Here is a 19,422-nt window from a genome sequence, read left to right as displayed (position 1 = left end):
AATTCTCCTCTTGCCAGTGCAGAGAATCAAACATCATTAATCCACATTCCAGTCCAGGTGCTTCCTTGCCCAATTTCTTGGTACATTATTTTGCTGACAGGTTTGTGCAGCTGTTTTTAATATATGCTTAGAAGCTAAATGGTTCCTATGGTGACAACTGTGTACTGTCTGTGTTGATACAGCTCTTCCAGTTCCACTATTCAAGTCATGCGGATGACACAAAATTTTCTTTTTTTTTTAACAGTTTATAATCAACTCAATTTGTTGTCTGCAGGTGTAATTAAAATAATGCTCAATGGGTAAAGATAGTTCTTTCATAGCTTACAGCAGTTATTTCTTAATATAGTGTTATGTACATATTTCATAATCAATGTACTGTATATTAACAATTCAGTAACATGACAATATTATGAAAAGGATAGTTGCTACTAACCATATGGCAGAGCTGCTGAGTCATCCTGACAAAGGCTCCACCACTGTTGTTTTGAATTGCAAGGATTACCTGGCAGAAGAACTCTGCCAGCTGTCAGATTCATCTACCTACAAACCATGCCACAGTGACCCCATTCCAGAAATCAAGCAGAATCTCCAGTCTCTCCTCAAATCCTAAGGCCTATCCCAGAATCTCTCCCTGGAGTCTATCTCTCCCCTCACCCCTGCCATTTCCCATACTCACACCTTCTACATGCTTCCTAAAGCCCATAAATCAAACCACCCAGTACGTTCCACTGAACCTCCTATATAAAAGATAACAACAATTTCCTCCACCGATTCTTCAGTTCCTGTTCCTTTGCCACACGGTTACTGGCTTGTCACTATTGATGCCACCTACCTTCACACTAACACCCCTAATGCCCATGGTCTTTCCACTATTGACCACTACCTTTCCCAATGCACAAGGGATTCCAGATCAACAACCTGCTTACTAGTCGTTATGACCAGCTGTATTCTCATCCACATTTACTTCTCCTTTGAAGGCATTACCTAGAAACAAATCCGGGATACAGCTATGGACACCCATATGGCACCATCCTATGTCAGCATATTCATTGAACATTTAGGGGAATTCTTCCTAACTACCCAGAATCCCAAACCCCTCACCTGGTTCAGATTCACTGATGTCATCTCCGCGATCTGGATCGAGGGTGAGGACACCCCATCCACATACCTCCAGAACCTCAACACCTTCTACTCCATTCACTTCACCTGGTACCACTCAACCCAACAAGCCACCTTCCTCGATGTTGACCTCCACCTCAAAGACAGCTACAGCAGTACCTCTGTCCACATCAAACCTACCAACCTCCAGCAATACCTCCACTTTGACAGCCACCACCCACTCCACACCATGAAGTCCCTTCCATACAGCCTAGCCACTCATGCATGGCCTTCACATCTGTAGTGACGAGTGATCCCTCTCAAAATACACCGAGTGTCCCACTGATGCCTTTACATAGAGTAATTTCCCTCCCAACCTTGTACAAAACAGATTTCCCATGCCTTATCTTTCCAGGCACTCACCACCTCCTAAACTCCCACAGTCCAGCCACAGAGGATCATTCCCCTCATGACTCCATACCACCCAGGACTGAAGCAACTGAATTACATTATCCGCCGGAATTTCTACTACCTCTCATCATGCACTGAAATAAGAAATGTCCTACCCAATATCCTTTCCAAAGTGGTAGTCCACCACCCAGCAAACCTACACAATATCCTTGTCCATCCCTTTGCAAAAACAGACATAATGTCTTATGGGATAACAGCAATCAGTGATTTTATAATGTTACTTTAAATCCGTCTTGATTGCAAATTTTTTTTTTATTATTCATATGACCGGTTTCGGTTCATTCAGAACCATCTTCAGATCTGATATTTAAGTAACAGGAGTAACCCGTCCAATGCAGCAACTTTCACATGCTATGTGACGTAGCATGTGAAAGTTGCTGCATTGGACGGGTTACTCCTGTAACTTTAATATCAGATCTGAAGATGGTTCTGAATGAACCGAAACCGGTCATATGAATAATAAAAAAAAATTTGCAATCAAGACAGATTTAAAGTAACATTACTTGTCCATCCCTACACAATCCCTGCTCCCAATACGTTGCCCCATGGCTCACATCCCCGTAACAGACCTAGCTGCAAGACCTGGGACCTATTCTATATCGTTCATACCGATCTGTGCAGTAGGTTGTCTCAGTAGTGACGTCATTCAGTTCTTTATCTGAATTTCCTGTTCAGTAAGCTTCTGAGACCTGTTACCAAACGGTCCTCCTACCAATTTTTCGACAACTGTGCCGAGAGGTTTTGGATTTCAGTATGCTCTGTCGTTCTGTTAGCTGTGGTTTATTTACACCTATAATTTATTTAAAAAAAAAGGTTCAAATGGCTCTGAGCACTATGGGACTTAACATCTGTGGTCATCAGTCCCCCAGAACTCAGAACTACTTAAACCTAACTAACCTAAGGACATCACACACATCCATGCCCGAGGCAGGATTCGAACCTGCGACCGTAGCAGTCGCACGGTTCCGGACTGAGCGCCTAGAACCGCGAGACCACCGCCGCCGGCTATAATTTGTTATTTTAAACATACCGAGTGGTTTTAGTTTCGGAATTAGTGATTGTGTCACTAAAGAATCACCACAGGACGCATCCAGTTGGAAAGTGAGTTCATAATAGACTATTTTCCTTTGTTAGAAATATGTTTAGGTAAGATTGTTACTGTGAATGATACAACATAAAAAAATTCATTCAATATTCTCTCAAAATACCTGTTATTTTACGCAATTAAAGAGTTTAAAGATAATTAAATATCAAGACATCGGCTCTGCTTATCTATATTACATTGTAAGTGTTAGCTGAAATTACTAGTGACTTCGCCTGCTCTTTTCTGCAAATGGTTTACTTATTAATTATCGAAACGTGTTCAAAACTTTTAAGTAACAATGTAAAGGAATTTTGTGAAGCCTGACAGAGGAAACCATCCAAAATTTCATGCAATTACTGCTTATGCCCACATCATTCACCAACGAAGCCAGCCTGGGTCTCTCTCGCTCGGAATTACATAAAATAAAGCGGCAGTAGCATGTAAGCTGTAGTAGCAAAGTGGGTAAGGTGGCGAACTGACACGGCAACAGACTTACATTCGTATTATAACGGTACAGCCTCCCCCAGAACTCATACGAAATGTCCGATACCACCTTTTTTTTTTATATATGCATTGAGATAGTTATCGGACAATTCAGTGCTTCCTAAGGCGTCATATGTGTGTCTTTATATGTATCATTCTGTCCTATTTGATTAAAAAAAACTTGATATTCATTGTGAAGGCACGTGGACTGTTTTGGAAGGATGTGCATTGTCTTAATTATTGGTGGATTGTTGTCATTGATAAAATTATGTACATGTTAAGTAACTAATCAAGAAATTGAAGTAATAAGTCCTGAGCAATAAATAACTAGAGACTGCAGAGATGTTAGCATGAAAAATCAATGCTTCTAATTAACAAAATGGTAATCCAAAAATCCTGTAACAGAAGACCTCACTATCTTGAGAAACCACTTAAAAGTTACTACAAAGCAATTTATTTTCATTTGTTATTTATTTTTATGTCTTCCTCTGCAATTAATATTCTTTGTAATTACATTTCTAATTAACTCTCCAATTGTTTACATCTAACAGTTTTCCAATTTCAGAATGTGAGGCTTTATTGGTGCATTTTATGTATGTAATCAGATAAAGCCCGAGCTCTGTACTACCATCGTATGTTAGTAACCAAACCCAAACTGTAATTAATTACATAACTAAAATAATACAAGAGACATTATTGTAGTTAAAGTTCAGAAGGATTTTCTTATGGAAAACTAAAGATATTACTAAAAAGATTTGTCATTCAATACTGTATTTTATACCTTATTCGGCTGTAACATCAGTTTCTTTAAGTTTCGTAAATTTTAACTGTAGCATCAAAATTGTACAAAATTAATAATGCTTTATTTTGGAAGTTATTCTTATAATTCTATACAAAACGATGCTCCGACAAGTCAGTTTTGAAGTTCTTTTGGAAGTCTAAGAGATCAGTGAAGTATGTCCGTGTTTTGTTTACACAACGAGTGTGCAGTTCGGATGTCAATTAATGTGAATACATTTTGTGAAGCATGAAAATTTCACATTCATTCATCAATGGACCAGGAAGAAGAAACTTAAGTAATATTCAACATGAATCGTTACAGTATTCTACTTAATGCAAAAATATTTTTTTCCTCTTCGTGTTTGCAACACATTCTGAGACTTCGTTATTCGTCAAAGAGTGTAGTCAGACAGGAATCTAACATCACAACGTAAATTACTGCGAATGAGACTAGTAGCAATCATCTTTATACTTTAGCTTGTCACAAGTATTTATCTGTGGTTGAATCATTAACAACAGTAGACAGAGATGAAAGGTTTCCGCCACAATATTTTCAGACTATATCACCATATATGAAACATTTTGATTCAACATGTGCATATTATAAACTACAACGAACTTCTATAGCTGCACTCACCACATGCTCTCAAAACGGTGATTTTTTAAATTTTGTTTTTATGAACCAAATTGTTGATGTATCATATAGGGAAGTAGGCTACTTCATCATTTGGATTTCTAGGAGCGAGCTACAACCACATTCTATGCATCTTCTTATTCTTTGACACTCTCTTAAACAATTTTTTGGGTTCTTGGAGATGTGTTCTGTCTATGCAACTGATTGAAGGCAGTTTATTCCCATATGCATTTCACTTCTTTTACTTGTGAAGCATCATCATGAATAAAGGAAGCGAAATGCTTATGGCAATAAACAAACTGCCTTCAACTAGATGCGTAAACGGTGAATTTTAAAGCAACTCAGGAATGACGTAAAACAAAAAAATGATGAATTTTTTGGGTGTTTCTATAGATGTATTTGTACAATGTAGTACTACACTCCATTAATAACTCATATTCCGAAATGTAAACTCCAAAACAAGACGTCAATGTGAATAAGAATAAAATGACATAATGTGACATTTACGACGGTTTCCGGAACACCGTGAATATTCTATCGATATCATCCATTCGTGGAAGCCCATGGTCAGTGAAATTTGAACAGTATTGCGTACTCTAACCACACTTTTCAGTACTGTGAACAATGGCATGCCTGTGTCGGCTGCTAGCCTCTTCAAGTTCGTGCCGCTCTGGTGCTGCAGCGTGCATGCGTGGATCTGAGGCAGATTGCTTTTGATTGGTTGGCGCGAGGAGAACAGCATTTCAGTTCCCTAGGACCATTCGACATCACTTTTGAAATGCGTACTGAATAATGTTGGGGCTCTGTTTCGAAAACAAGACTGTTTAGTGCACTCGCGTACCGAACCGATCGGCAAAATGGCAGAAAGATACAGCATAGGGCCCCTGTCCCATACATCTTCCTACCACCACCTACTCCAGTCCAGTCACAAACATCATCTATCCCGTCAAAGGTAGGGCCAACTGCGAAACCAGTCATGTGATCTACAAGCTAAGCTGCAACCACTGTGCTGCATTCTATGTGGACATGAAACAACTGCACCACCCAGTTGCTGAGCATGCCACCCAACACGACATTCTTCATTTCAGTGGCTGGTTCACAGCCTGTGCCATCTGGATCCTTCCCACCAACAGCAGTTTTTCTGAATTGCACAGGTGGGAACTCTTCCTGCAATATATCCTACATTCCTGTAATCCCCCTTGCCTCAATCTTCATTAGTCTTTGTCCTTACCCATCTAGACTCTTCCCTGTTCCCACTCCAGCACTATGCAGCCCTCTATTCCACCAACACACCTGTTCATTTGACTTCTCTGCTTTACCGCTACACTCTCTTTCCCCCGTCTCCTGTCTAACCTCCCAACTGCACCTTGCTGCCCTACCCTCTCTCCACCTTATCCCTCCATGCTCACACTAGCAGCACTTTACTGTCCCCCATTGCTACCCTGCTATCCCTTCCCCTCCCCGCCCCAGACTACTCCTTACCTCCACCCAGTTGCCTCTCTCATCATGCACTGCTGCCCACAGTCTGGCTTCAGCTGCCAGAGACTGTGTGTGTGTGTGTGTGTGTGTGTGTGTGTGTGTGTGCGTGTGTACAAAGGTTATCATTTCAAGTATATCACAAATTTTTGAGCTTCATTACGTAATAGCAGAGACTGGATTTCACAAATTTTTGAGTTTCATTATGTAATAGCAGAGACTGGATTTTTCTTTTTTTAATGTATGATTTCTTACCTGATCCACACCAACCATTTTCTTCTTCTTTCGATCCCAACGCATCAGTTTTTTCTGCAATTTCAGGGAATCTTCATTGTCTGCTGTCAAATCCAGCTGAAATTTTGACGCTTCTGACTGAAAGTTATTTACAGAAAGACTGTAATAAAAAAATAAACAATTAAAAATTAACTAGTTATGAAAAGCACAACGGCATTCATCATTAAGAGTTGCCAGTAAACCAGACGTGCATTACTGCACTGGCATAAGAATAGTACGTGTCGAGTGAACCTGAGATGCAGTAAAAAATTTTTGGAGATTGTTCAGGGAAATTTTCTGGGCATTCTGTTACGAGAGACCCATGATACCTGGTGGTTCACTATGGAGTAATGACATACTACAATTTACTTGGTTTGTTACTGCAATTACCAATGTTTCAGTGAAAATACAGCTACAAAAATGGAAATGCCTGTAGTATGCAATCATCAAAGTTTACAACAAAAAACAGAGTAATGCAACAACCTTCGGATGAAATAAGTACACTTTTATCACAGTGTGTTTGATCTGTTCTGTAGGTAATCTCAGAAGTGAGTAGAGCTCTTTGTGGGAGGAAACGGACTTTCCCAGAAGAACCTTGCAAAACCTCACACACACACACACACCAAAACTTAGTTGCTTGTTTCCTGTGCAGAAATGTAGTGCAGTGTGTGATACTTTACATCAATTCTGTTCATGTGATTGTAGTTACCGATGATTGGCGCATAGAAACTTGTAACAGAAGGAAGTATTCACAATATCTTTTGAGCTCTTGATATTTTTCTAGTAAAAGTACACACAATCACACAGACACCCAAATGTGCACTCCTGCAGTTGCAGCGAGACCGATTATCGATTATTGAGAGCAGTTTGCCTGGCCTGGTGGCCCTCCCTTACCCTAACTAATCTGGTCCTTCTAAATCATACAATCTAAGCACTCAAACCACACACTGTGGCCTCTACTCCTTTCACAAGATCCTTTTATTCTGGACAATAGCTTTCCTGGTGCTATCACTGCAGTAGGAAGTCTTGCCCTTCGACAACTGGAACAGACTTTCCAACATCTCTGCATAGAAACATTACAACATGATCCCATAAGTCCGGCAGCTTCTCAAGACCATAGGTTCACCCCAAAATCTGACACCTAAATCCATCTGCTTTCTCAAACCGGCAAACCCCTACACTCCTACCTTTTACCTAGAACCCAAAGTTCACAAGCCCAAAGCATCATGTCTCCCACTGGTCATCCCACTGTGGCAAGGTACCATGCTCCCACAGAACTAACTTCTACCTTTGTTGATCAACATCTCCAAATTATTGTCCATAACCTCCCATCCTACGTTCACGATACTATTCACTTCCTTCACTTCAACCTAATATTCCTTCCTTCACCACCTATCCACAGAATATCACCAGACTCCTTGCAGGTTACTGTGGATGCGACATCCCTACACACCAACATCTGCCATGTCCATGGCCTTGTAGATATGGAATACAGTATTTATCAACATCCACCTGATACAAAACCCACCACCTCTTTCCTAGTACTCCTCACCAACCACATCCTGACCCACAATTATTTCACTTTCAAAGGCTGAATCTATAAACAAATACTTGGTAATGACATGGGTACTCACATGGTAACATCCTATGCCAACGTATTTATGGGTCATCTGCAGGAATCCTTCCTACTGAGTCAACACCTAAAACCACTTGTCTGGTCCATGTTCATTAATAACATTTTCATGATCTGTAGTCATGCCAAGAATGATAACTTTGCTCTTTCCTCCATAACCTCAAATCCACTTTATCTGGACGTTATCAACTCAACAAGCCAGCTTCTTAGATGCCTGTCTCCACCTCTCAAATGGCTCCATAAATACATCTGTTCATATCAAGTGCACCAACGATCAACAGTACCTAAACTTTGCGAACTGTCACCTTTTCTACGTCAAAGAGTTTCTTTCTTACAGCCTCACCACCTGTGGGCACAGCACCTTTAGTGGATAGCGCAATTGTCAAAATATATCACTTACCAGAGCCTTTATTGACAAACAATATCCTATTTAGCTCATCCACAAACAGATCTCCCATGCCATCTCCACCTCTGACACCAGTAAATTTGTTAACCAGCCACCGACAAGCATCCTCTGACCGCCCAGTATCACCCTGGCCTTGAAAAGCTCGACTACATCCTTCACCAGAGCTACGACTACCTCTTGCCATTCCCTAACATGAGGGATGTCCAACACAAATACTACCCACATCACCCAAAGTAGTGTTCTGCTGCCCAGACAGCCTACAGAATATTCTTCTTCAGCCCTACTCCAATCCTGCTCCTAATTCTGCACCCCTAGGTCATTCCCTTGTGGTCATTGAGGTGCAAGATCTGTCCCATATACTCATACTACTCACCATAGATGTCTCCTATGCAACAAAAGGCCTATAAGTCCCCCCCCCCCCCCCCCCAAGTTATCTTTCAGCAATTCCTCATTTCTAACCTAACCTCACCTTCCTTTCCTAAATCCTTCTTCACTGGGTCCATCATAACTCCTATTTAACATATAGCCATCTGTAACCAGATAATCGATTCAGACCATATCATCATTCCTACAGATGAAGGCTACAAGTGAAAGCACCATGTTATATTCAGCTATGCTGCAATTACTGTAGAACATTTTATGCAGTCTGTAAAACAGTTCTAAACATTTGTGAAGTTTGAACTAGTTGGATTAAGCTACCCCACACACTTTTATGTTAGTCCAAGGCACATTATCCAAAAGCAACTATCACACTTGCCTACAAATTATTGAATTTCCAAAAGTACAATGTGTTAATGTGCCTTAACAGTTCATTTGTAAAAAAAGTGACCAAATTTTTATTTTCTCTCTCTCTCTCTCTCTCTCTCTCTCTCTCTCTCTCTCTCTCTATCTATCTCTCTCTCTCCACCTGCACTCTTGTCATGTACCACCCATGGCGAGCTCCTAACAGACAATCACAGACACTAATCCTTTGTGCCAAGAAGGGAGGTGTGGCAGGATATTGGAAAATTATACAAAAGAAAAAGGCATCTACATCAAGTTTTGATGCAGTGTACAGATTAACATGCTGACATACATCAGTATCAAAATGTGTCTCTCTGAATTAAGAATTGTGGAAAAGAATATCATCTTACCCCTTTTCAGTGTGCTGATCTGGTGCAAAATAAGGAATGTAGTTATCTTTATCAACTGCCACTTTTCTTTTCTTTTTCTTGGGTTCATACAACGATTGCAACGAAAATTTCCTTGGGCCTATTACATCGTGGAAGGTATCCTTGATGTCTTCAGCATTACTAGATGGCAATGAAGTTACTGGTACCTTAGATAAATTTTCTGGAAGGAGGAGGGAGGAACAACAAATTTAACAATTTGTTACATGCATAAAAATAACATAATAAGAATTAAAACTTGTCAGGTTATCAAACAGAGGGGTACCATCTTGAAGCAATGTTTTAATAGGTTTCCTACTGGTAATCTTCGCTTCACTTGGAACTCGTTGAAATGTTGCTTTAAGATGACCCTGTCACTTGGTTGATAACCTGATAAGATTTTATCTGTGAAATTGGCCAAGAAAGACTGCATTTTCACATAAACAGAATATGCAGAGTACTACTTGTAACAAACAAATTTTATATAATTTTAGAATATATTTCTATGTAACTTACATTCATTTGCTTTTGTGAAAGATTAACACCTGTAATAATAAGCATCATCAATATTTTTTCTTTAAATTTACCAGATAATACAGTTTATAAAATTTTGCATGTAATTTTGCATACACAAATTTAATCTAACAGTTGGGTAGACATGCTAAAATAAAGATTTCTCTACCTGAATTCTCCTGTTCTGTTTCTGAATGTTTCCTTTTATAGTTTTCTATTGCTTCACGATGCTTCATGCGTGCTGTTTTCATGACTTTATAAACAATGGAAGTTGAATTGTGTCCTATCTCAAACACAGTCTGAAAGAGTGATGAAAACAAATACTTCATTAAAATGGCTACAAACAGTCTTCCAAGAAAAAAATAATGCAAGTATGTATTTGTTACAAAAAAAAAAAACTGGCTAACAATGGTGAGGAACATACAAATAACTTCCATGTGAGTAACAAGTTTCATCTAATTTTTTCTATTAACTTGTCACCAATGGTAACATCTGACAAGGGTAACTCCCCATTGCATCCCTCCTCAGATTTAGTGGCAAGATGGCCCAGTGGATAGTTTGTTAAAAACTGAACACAGATCAAGCACAAAAAGAGGAAGAACGTGTACTGAATTATGAAAAGAGAAGTAAAACAGAAACAGTGAAGGTCCAAGCTCAAGATATGCAACATTGAGCAATTTAAATAGCCACAGCATCGTGGTTATGTGGTCACAGTGTTGGACTGCAAAGGGAGAACAAAACTGTGAACTGCGGTCCGATCACTGAGATGTCAATTCACTGTATTAAAACTTGTGTCTGTGTCATGGTGTAACGCACATTTGAAACAGCGATGTGTACGGAAGGGAACTCCAGACATATGTGCCATCTATTTATTCTACATAAGAATCAAATGTTATGACTCTTGCATCCCGTTTTGGAAGTTTTGACTCTTCAATTCCTTTGTTCTAAAACAGTTCACACCCATTCATTTGCTGTTTTCATATCTGTGAGAAGTCTATGTGGCATCTTGCCTCCTATCACATTTACTTGCAATAGTAATATATTCTTACCACATGACTCATATTCTACAACCAATGTATGTAGTATGACAGTTGCCAAGAATACAGAAGAAGAAGAAACACATCAACGACTGGACGGAGGATTTTTTTTTTTTTTTTTGGGGGGGGGGTGGGGGGTGGGGGGGTGGGATGCGCATGAGGGAGAGTTTGTTTTTTTTTTTTGGGGGGGGGGGGGGGGGGGGAACAACACACAGATTTCCTGCTTTGCAATCCAACACCACATAACCACGACACTGTGGTTCTTGCAATTTGCTTGATATTGCACGTCTTGAACTTTGACCATCACAGTTTCTATTTTCCTTCTTTTCTCATGGTTCAGTACACGATATTCCTGTTTTCGTGTTGTTTCTGTGTTCAGTTTTTGGCAAGCTATCGACTAGAACATTTTACCACTAAATCTGAGGACAAATCTTTAACACTCCCACCTAATAACGATGCATAAGAGTTAATAGTTGAAAGAAAATGAACTACTGATAGTCCCTGAACTGCTCAGAACTAATAATCATATAATTAGATCCGAATATGTCCAGCACACAGTACATAACACATCACAACGCAGTCCATCCACCTAACATGAACAATGAATAATTCTCTACAACTTCCCACACCAATATTCACACCACAAATCAACAACTGGCAGAAACAAAGTTACTGTAGTGTCTCGGATCCTCAGCAACCAACCAGACATAAACCAGCATCCAGCAGGTGGCCTAGCTTCAGGTGTTGTCTGCCACAACCAGTACAACCACCTGAAGCCAAACACCCATCTGCAGTCACCTTGCAATGTTAGTAAACTTTCCGGACAACCACCACACAGGCGAACTTTTGGTCCTCGGAATCTATGGTAGCCACCACAAGATGGGCCTGGTTCATTGCCACCAGAGCGCTGCACTCACAACCATGATTTTGCAACAGCAGACACTATTTTGCCTCTTTGATGTCAGATGCCAGCTAGCAAGTCAGACCGTATCCTTGCACTGCGGCAGTATTTATGCCAGTCCACACCTCGTGGAATGCCAGTTCACATCAGGAGCTCTCTGCCCAATTATGCTGACCACTATCACGGCTCCTCAGAGTCTCTCTGTGAAGCATCCTGTAGTTCCAGTGACTACTTTGGACCAAGTTCCAGCCAGAATACCAAACTGGGACTGCCTCCTACATAGTGACTTGGAGCAAGCCTTCTCATCTTAGTCATGCAGAACTGACCACCACACTCAGGAATCCCGGACATATTACCATGGCAGGGTTTATACACCGACAAGGGAAAAAACTTCCCACATTTCCTGATTAAAAGAACACTTTTTCCTGAATGAAAATACACTTTTTCCGTGTTAAGTGATAGTATACTTCCCTCAGAACTGTAAAACTTATCTTTAGAATGGGAAAGGTTTTATACACTAGTGCAGAACTACCCAGCACCTTTTATTCCCCCCCCCCCCCCCCCCCCTTAAAGAAAAGAAAGCATTTTCGAAAGATCTTTGATGCGCAGCAATATATATGCTGCATATTTTCGTATTATGGAAGTATAAATTAAAATTGCACCAAACACAGCATGTTACTTTCTAAAGCATGGAAATCAAGATAACGATGCATTTTTGTAAGCCAATCATAGATCATGTCACGTGATCTCACCAGCTGATGACAGCAGATATTCGGAGCACAGGACACATGACGTAATCAGTCATCACTGTTAAGTAGTGTGAATACATAAATAGGAGAAGCTAATGGTTTAAATTAATATACATAGTGTAGCTACAAGAAACCGCAAGCTTTCACATATCATATTGGTCTTTTATGCTTATGTTACATTTTACGATATATCACAGAAATGCACCAGTAACATTTCAAATAATGACACAAACATCTGGTCTTCTGGGCTCGAAATTGTTCTAAGTGGTTGGTCCTCAAAGTGTTAAGTTTTAAACATGTGTCAATGCTCTTTGATTTAAGAAACTCACTGCACATTCTCACACATAACATAATTCATATTGTGTAAAAAGAAATTTACTTTAAAAGTAATGCTTTTCAAACCACCATTCGCAATATTTTCCTGCGACCTGTTAGAAACAGGTTCATTTCACTGGTTGACAGACAGCACCACAGAACAGACATTACTGTGCGGACACAGCTACTGTGACATATGAAGCCCATACATTCATACTGATATGGCTTAAAGAGATCTTACATTACGTCATAAAAGAAACAGGACATCACAGGATACCACAGCATCGGAATTTCGTAAACCAAACTAAGACACGTCATTCATCCCAAAGTGCACATTTATATGTTCAGATTCACAATAAAGTAGGCCTCAAACTGATATTAAGCTTTTCAGTGTGGTTTTCAGGATGCAAATTTTCATAGGGTACCTGTCCTGTATGATTTCATATTTGGTTCTTTATTATAGCATAACGCAATGTGCCAGAAGATGAAAAAGTGTACTCGAAATTCAGCAAACATTTGAAATAGACAGCAGTGTGGGATGAAACAGTTCACTTCAAGTAAATTGACTGCCTCTGCGGAAAAGATTAACGAAAGCCAAATTTCTTTAGCAAACCGAAAAAGTAACTTCATTGTTCTGTAAGACGATTAATGCTACTGCCAAAAACTTGAAAGTAAAATAAAATCAGGAAACTGAAACTAATAAAATTTTAATCTTTCATAATTATGTACTTTAATTCGCTTGATAGCTCCCGAACACAGAAATCTATTTTGTTTTCATTTGAAGTGAGAGCTCTGAACAAAGAGGAAACAGCAAAATCACTAAACATAAACATGGATCATATGGAGACTACTACCCTAACCCCACTACAATTCAGACTGCTCTGCGCATATGTGAATCTGACAACTTGGGTGTGGCAGGAAAATTTTTCAGGGTAGCATGGGGTTGCTTTGTTGCTACTGCCAATACAGCTAACAGCCACACTTCATATAGCCAGAAGTGTGAAGGTACTGCTCATATAAGACTCAATTGCACACATGCAGGAGACTACTGGCAACTGGCTAAAGGAAGCTAACATGAACAGTTGTGATGTCACGCTGATTAGAAGTAGTTTTTTGTTATGAAGTATTCATAGTCTTTGTCCTAAAGCCTTTGACACATTTTACTGTTGGCTGAGACTTGTGAGTGCACTCTGTTTTGTTGTTGTTAATGGCACATTTCCTTTGGAGCTTTAGAGTTTTATTTTGGTTTCTTTCTCTCGTTTATGTTTTATTGATACAGTAGTGGAATACAGTAGAATTCTTTGCTAAAGTATCAGTTCTTACCAGACGAAATTACAAAAATTTAAGTGAAAACTAAAACAACGAAAAATTCCTGGAATTCTAAAAAATTCCCGAGCTTTCCCGGTTTTCTCCTGGACGCTAATTTCAAAAGTTTTTCCCAGATTTCCTGGTCGTCTGGGAGCGTATACGCCCTGCATGGCCAACTAGTGTATTTATAACAATGAAAACAATCAATTATTGATAAAATTATTCAATCCTTCAACCCTTCTGCCTGAGGAAGGAGCCACTGGCTCCAAAACCTTGCCAATCACAGCAGTCATTTGTGTGTGTGCTCTGCCACTGCTTGACAACTAGAGTATTTGGATTCCAAGTTTGTCATTCAACAGTTTGGTGCTTTGGACTGGACTTTACTTTCTGTTACTTTTCCGTGAACTGGTGATATCGCAAGCTCAACTATTTGTATTTTGGTTATCACAATTAGAAGTGTTCCATCAAGAGATACATTACAAAGATTACTTTTGTGTTCAATCCTTATTGCTTCAGAACCTAGAAGTGTACATTTACATTATTATTAATAAACTTGTTCTGGTTCATCTACCTGGATGTGAATCTTTTATACTGGAACCAGCACCAGTTAGGCCGGTACTACACTATCATACATATTTGACAAAGCCGATACACCAAATATTTATGTCAAAGAAATTTGATGGTGTAATAGGGAACTTTTCAAATCTCTCCTGTCATCAAATAAATATGAACAAAACTAGGGCCTCACCGTAGATTTGATCATAAAAGTCGCTTCTCTTCTGTTCACTGCAATGTGAAATGTTACCACCAGCATTGCTGCAGCCATCTGTCACCAGTAGTGTGTTCGTAAACATGGCTGCAAAGTTTAGTTGGTGTGTACCATAAGCAACAAAATCAATAGGGATATATTGCTTTACAACATAAGGCACCCTGAGTACAAAAATAGATTAAGAAGACTGGAGAGCTACAAAAACATTGCGGAAGCTATTTAGCCATGAGAAACGGCCCAGGTGTATGGCAGATAACACAAAAAAGATAATTAATGGCCTCCGCTTAAGCTACTCTTATGAGAAGCACAAGTACGTATGAACATACGTATTTCATTTTATTTATGCAAATAATATTTACATGACACACAAATGTTTTACACAATTTTGTCCACTGCAGGTACTTGAAAGCACACAATAATGTTTATATAACATACAAGTAGTTTAAATTATTATTATTATTATTATTATTATTATTATTGCAGATGCTTATAAGTGGAGCCAGTGTACTGGCTGTTTATAGTCCACAGGTGTACTGGTTCCACTTGCTGAAGTTCCTGGCCACAGTGACGACAGATTAAATTGTTCTAATTTAGAATGCACAGAAAGTGGCAGTGAATGTGGAACAGCCACATTCGAAGAAATTTTTGAGGTACGTATATTTGTTTACATTTTACATTACGAAATGTGATTGTCTTGCCAGCACACTTTCCCAGCACAACTGTAGAATGTTTTAAAGTCTTCTCTAACTGCTCTCTCATGTACTGGATGTCCAGAAACAGCTTGGCAAACTATTGGTTTCATATGCTGTAGGTCCTCAGTGCTTTGAGACTCAAGGTAAGTGCAGTTTCCTACTATTGCAGACACTGTTTCCTGACGAGTGTACATGTGTTTTCTCCTCTTGGTTAACAAGTTATGCAGTGTGAAGGCAGCCGGTGTAATTGTAGTAACTGTTTCTGGAGGTTGATTAATGGTATCAAGAAAAATCCTGAAATGACTGGTAAGAATGCCAAAGCTGCTTTCCACTAGTCTCCTTCCCCGTGACAACCTGAAATTGAAAATCTTTTCTTCCTTAGTGATTCCCTATAAAGGATACGGCTTCATAATGCTGTAACACAGAGGAAAAGCATAATCTGCCAGCATAACCAATGGATTTGTAATTTTGTGTTCCCCCGCTTTCTGCCCTCAGGAATGTCAGGAATGCTATGAATAGATGGGTCAATGAGACACTCCCGTCATTTGCTTTTTGAGAACACTCCAGCATCACCAACATGCCCATTAGTTCCTACATCAACATAAAGAATTTCTAGGTACTATCTACCTTGCAAATAAAATTATACTGTTAAAGGATTTATAACTGAAAAAGTGAGATCCACTAGTTTGTGGACATTTGATGCGAATATGCTTTCCATGCATTGCTCCTATAGTGTTATAACATTTCCACTTTCCTTGAAATCACTCTTCTCTACCTGGCAAATCAAATTATACTGTTAAAGGATTTATAATTGAAAAAGTGAGATCCACTAGTTTGTGGACATTTGACGCAAATATGCTTTCCATGCATTGCTCCTATAATGTTATAACAATTCCACTTTTCCTCAAAATCATTTGCAATTTGCTCCCACTCTTCTCTGCTTGTGGGTGCCTGTAAATAAAATTTATGTATGTGTAAGATTATGTGTAACTAATGGTGCTTTCACTTCTAAATTTATAGCATGAGGTAGATGCTCAGTATTCGTCTCAAGAAGGGACAAATGTCACCTGTAGTGAGCCACAACCACAGCAACATGAGAGGCCTCCCAAAAAGAGAAGAAAAGTGACAACAGACGTTCTTGTGGAGGCCACTAAAACCTTGAAGGCTGTGGCTGATATGAGCAGAAACTAGCCCCAGCCTGCCCGGGAAGATCAGTTCAGTGCCTTTGCCACCCACATCACAGCTGAATTGCAGAAGATGGAAAATGTGGGTGGTAAAGTAATCACAATGAATATTATGCACGGATTAAATCGTTTTCTGATGGACAGGTAGGATATGCTGCAGGTGACAGTTCCACAGTCACAGCCATAGCCATCCACCTCTGGATACATCCAGAAAGCTTTCCAGCAGGCTGGTGGTATACAGGAGGAAGATATTCCATAATATATATAAATTTTCTGAGCTCTCCAGTTTTCATAACCTATTTTTGTACTTAGAACGCTTCATGTTGTAGAGCACCTCATCAGCTTCATACATTTCCAGTAATTTTGTAGCTGTTGGGGCACATTATGTATTTATTACTTTGATCTACAATAAAAAAGTGTGTTAAACATCTATTTACACTCAGATATTGGTCCTTTAATGCTTTATAAATTGCCTCACACATTTCAGGTATTATTTCAGTCAATGTGTGCTGTGGTATTCGAGTGCTTTACTGTAAGCAAGACTGACTCTCCCCTGTAGCAAGAAATCAGAGTGTTACTGTGAGCCTGTCTTCTGCAGATATAGCAATTCTTGAGAGAATATTGTGCTTTGTGATGTGAGGAGACACTTCACTGAGCAAATACTGAAATGTATTCTCATCCATTCTTAAGTAATTTATGTACAACTTGACACCCTCCACTTGCAGTTCAAGTAACAAATTTTGTTGAGTGCTTTTATCATCTCGTCATAAACCCAAAGCTTCACCCCCCCCCCCCCTCCCTTCTCTCCCAAGCGTGCACACAGTGCAACAGTGGTACAAGCAACTAAGAAACTGCTGTGCATAATTACAAGTTGTTGTCAGCCATCTTGAACTTTGACAAAAAATAGACAACAATGTAATACCCGTTTTTAGCGCCAAGTCAAACATCTTTGCGAAAGAAATTTGACAAATATTTGATCATATTTCTTCATCAAAGAAATATGATAGTGTAATACTGGTCTTATAACAGTTATGAGTCACCATATCATGCTGTCAATGTTAACCATCCATCACGAACAGCAGTGTGTAAAGTGATACATTAGAATCAAATCCTGCTGCTGAGTGACAATGAATCATTTTCACTAATGAATTTTGCTTAATAATTGTCTCACATGTTTGTAATGTGAGAGTAAGACACTGCTAATTGGAGAGGTCATGTACTAGCAAGTAACACGTGGAAACCACTACTGGTATGAGAATATGGCTAACCAAAAGGTAAGACTCCATGTCATCTAAGTCAGTTTTCTTTTGAGTAAATATATGAGTCACATTATAACAATTTTTGATAAACAACTACTGCTACATACTTTCTCATATAAAGATGATGTGACTTACCAAATGAAAGTGCTGGCAGGTCAACAGACACACAAACAAACACAAACATACACACAAAATTCAAGCTTTCGCAACAAACTGTTGCCTCATCAGGAAAGAGGGAAGGAGAGGGAAAGACGAAAGGATGTGGGTTTTAAGGGAGAGGGTAAGGAGTCATTCCAATCCCGGGAGCGGAAAGACTTACCTTAGTGGGAAAAAGGCACGGGTATACACTCCCACACACACACATATACATCCGCACATATACAGACACAAGCAGACACATTTTTTATATATATATATATATATATATATATATATATATATATATATATATATATATATATATAAAAAATCACAGTGAACAAGTATGGAAAGTGCCACACAGTAAGGAGAATTGGTCAATAGGCGAAGACAGTCTACAGTTTTTTCAAGTTGGGTGCAGTGAAGCCACCAGATTGAATGGAGATGGAGATTTTAATAACCTATGACATTGCAGTAGCTGTGTATATTCACTATATGCAGTCATCAAGGAACAGTTGATTTGAAACTTAAAGCTGATCTGGCATTACTAAAGGCAGAATTAGAGCATTAAACAGCTGCACTTGGTAACACAAAGGTTACGAATAGGTAGATAACTGGACTACAGTCAAACCTGTTAAACCAAGCAAGATGTTTAGGAGAGCTCAAGTCTGCTATCTTTAGTCTAGATGTCTCCAACAGCTTCTCTGCTCTGTAGACTGTAGTTAGAAGTGTGAAAACAACCTGAGTAGTTCAGGAACACTTCAACAAGACAGACGCAAAGTACATGTTAAGGACCAAATAGTATTAGTACAGACTCCCTGGGTAGGGAGGAAATAAGTAAATAGTACTTTTAAGCCAAGTGTGTGGCTCAGTGATGTGATACACAATTTAGACACTCTGGGAAAAGAGTTTGGTAAAGAAGATCATGTAGTGACTATTGGGGGCACCAGGAAAATTTTGAACTGCAATCTCAATTATATAATTTAGGTTGACATCAAATGCAATGTTGGGAATCCTCCTCACACTAATGAGAATACTGTGTTGCCTCAGCAATATGGGTAAGACTGGAAT

General features: G+C 39.2%; 1 protein-coding gene across 1 annotated transcript in view; it reads right to left on the bottom strand.

Annotated features, from left to right (window-relative positions):
* Positions 1 to 19,422, bottom strand: part of LOC126457065 (ATP-dependent RNA helicase DDX54) — a 129,242-nt gene that overhangs the window by 18,443 nt on the left and 91,377 nt on the right. The window contains exons 10-12 of the mRNA XM_050093064.1: positions 10,169 to 10,298; positions 9,472 to 9,670; positions 6,282 to 6,420 (exon numbers count right to left, since the gene is read on the bottom strand). Of these exons, the coding sequence (XP_049949021.1) occupies positions 6,282 to 6,420; positions 9,472 to 9,670; positions 10,169 to 10,298 (468 nt within the window). The remainder of the gene's footprint in view (positions 1 to 6,281; positions 6,421 to 9,471; positions 9,671 to 10,168; positions 10,299 to 19,422) is intronic.

Source organism: Schistocerca serialis, chromosome 2 (genome assembly GCF_023864345.2).
Source record: "Schistocerca serialis cubense isolate TAMUIC-IGC-003099 chromosome 2, iqSchSeri2.2, whole genome shotgun sequence".
Taxonomy (NCBI): Eukaryota; Metazoa; Arthropoda; class Insecta; order Orthoptera; family Acrididae; genus Schistocerca; species Schistocerca serialis.
This window is presented reverse-complemented; position numbering and strand designations above follow the sequence as displayed.